The sequence below is a fragment of the Sprattus sprattus genome, assembly GCF_963457725.1.
Source record: "Sprattus sprattus genome assembly, chromosome: 8".
Classification (NCBI taxonomy): Eukaryota; Metazoa; Chordata; class Actinopteri; order Clupeiformes; family Clupeidae; genus Sprattus; species Sprattus sprattus.
Window position 1 is genome coordinate 4454494 of NC_137927.1, and position 1950 is coordinate 4456443.

The window sequence follows — 1950 nt, forward strand, 5'->3', positions numbered from 1 at the left end:
TTTTTTGTTTGCTTTGGAGAACATTTGCGTACACACACAAGCGGTCTGCGGAGGTAGCTCTCAGCGAACAAACATGGACGGGTTACCGTTTGAATCGAACAATTTGGAATGTTTACTCAAAAAACGTTCAAATTTTAAAGTTCAAAGAAAATGTGTTCGCATCGAATGCTCGCCTCTGTTGCCGAGTTTGAACACACCACAGGAGGCAGGTGAGTGGAACTCAGATCTGCTCCAGCCGGATTTACTCCGGGGGCCACGGCCATCTTAGCAAAACAAAACAGAACTCAGAAAATGTACAGCTAAAGAAAGGAGAATTTTTTTTTCGATCTAAATAAAGCGAATTCAGAATATCAGGTCAATTGGGAAGTACTTTGCACAAGAAGGTAATGGATTAACCGGGAGTCATTGAGCCTTCTTACAAACAGCAGCGATGCATTACAGGAAGACATGACAAATTATACAGAAGGGCTGTGAAAAACACAGTTGTCTGATTAATGGTATTTACATTGAGGAATATCTGCCTTCACACATCAGCACACACCCCTCTGGATCTGTGTGTAAGATCCATTGTAGGGTTAGATGCAATTGGGGTGTTTGATATCTGCCCAAGCTAAAATCCCCTGACTTTTTCAACCGTCTACCTCCCAATACACACACACACACACACACACACACCCACACACACACACACACACACACACACACACACATACATCACACACCTCCTGTGCTCTTGTGTCCTTTGTGCCATTGTACTCTATGCCCCTCACTGCACACACCCACAAACACATACACACACACACACATATAACTCTTCTCCTCGTCTGACAGCTTTGAGAAGGAGTCAGACCCCACACAGATCTCTGAGGAGCCTCGGCATCCTCCCCTCCACTGTCCTCACACAGCGGCACATTAACAGTGTTTACAGCATTATTAACGCAGAAGGGATACAATCAACAACTACAATATTTGTCTTTTTTTGTCCATATATTTGTCTCCCCGCATCCATTCTTTCATTAAAATCTTCTGCATTTGTAGTGTCACATGGAAAGAGCTGGGGCCTCCCCGAAGGTAGGGGCAGGGGCTGGGGCCTCACAGGAGGCAAGGGCTGGGGCCTCACTGAACCTGGGGCCTTACAGGAGGCAAGGGCTGGGGCCTCACAGGAGGCAGGGGCTGGGGCCTCACAGAAGGCAGGGGCTGGGGCCTCACAGGAGGCAGTGGCTGGGGGGTCTCGGTACGTCCAAGAGGATCAGGTTATCGGGATGCCTCCTGCTGACCTCTGACCTGCAAGCATCCATTGGCGATGGGGGGCAGCCAGCCCCAAATTTCCGCTGCTCTGAGGGGGACACCCCAACACCAGGTTCATCTGACACCATACTATCACCTGGGGGGTAACAACACAGTTAACACACACACAAACACACCCCAACACCAGGTTCATCTGACACCATACTATCACCTAGGGTGGGGTAACAACATAGATAACACACACACAAACACCCCAATACCAGGTTCATCTGACACCATACTATCACATAGGGTGGGGTAACAACACAGTTAACACACACACACATACACACACACACACCCCAACACCAGGTTCATCTGACACATATACTATCACCTAGGGTGGAGTAACAACACAGTAAACACACACACACACATACACACACACACACCCCAACACCAGGTTCGTCTGACACATACACTATCACCCAGGGTGGGGTAACAACACAGTTAACACACACACACACACCCCAACACCAGGTTCATTTGACACCATACTATCACCAAGGGGGGGGGGGGGGGGGGGGTTACAACACAGTAAACACACACACACACCCCAACACCAGGTGTTTATGTATCGGTGATACCAGGGGTCAGTTCGGCGTAGAACTGAAGCTAAGTTAATCAATTGTCATTTTAGCACGTTAGGTTAATCGCGCTAAA

General features: G+C 48.4%; 1 protein-coding gene across 1 annotated transcript in view; it reads right to left on the reverse strand.

Moving 5' to 3' along the window:
- Positions 1-784: 784 nt before the first annotated feature.
- Positions 785-1950, reverse strand: part of egf (epidermal growth factor) — a 30337-nt gene continuing 29171 nt past the window's right edge. The window contains exon 24 of the mRNA XM_080843025.1: positions 785-1384. Within this exon, the coding sequence (XP_080699151.1) occupies positions 1206-1384 (179 nt within the window). The 3' untranslated portion in view covers positions 785-1205. The remainder of the gene's footprint in view (positions 1385-1950) is intronic.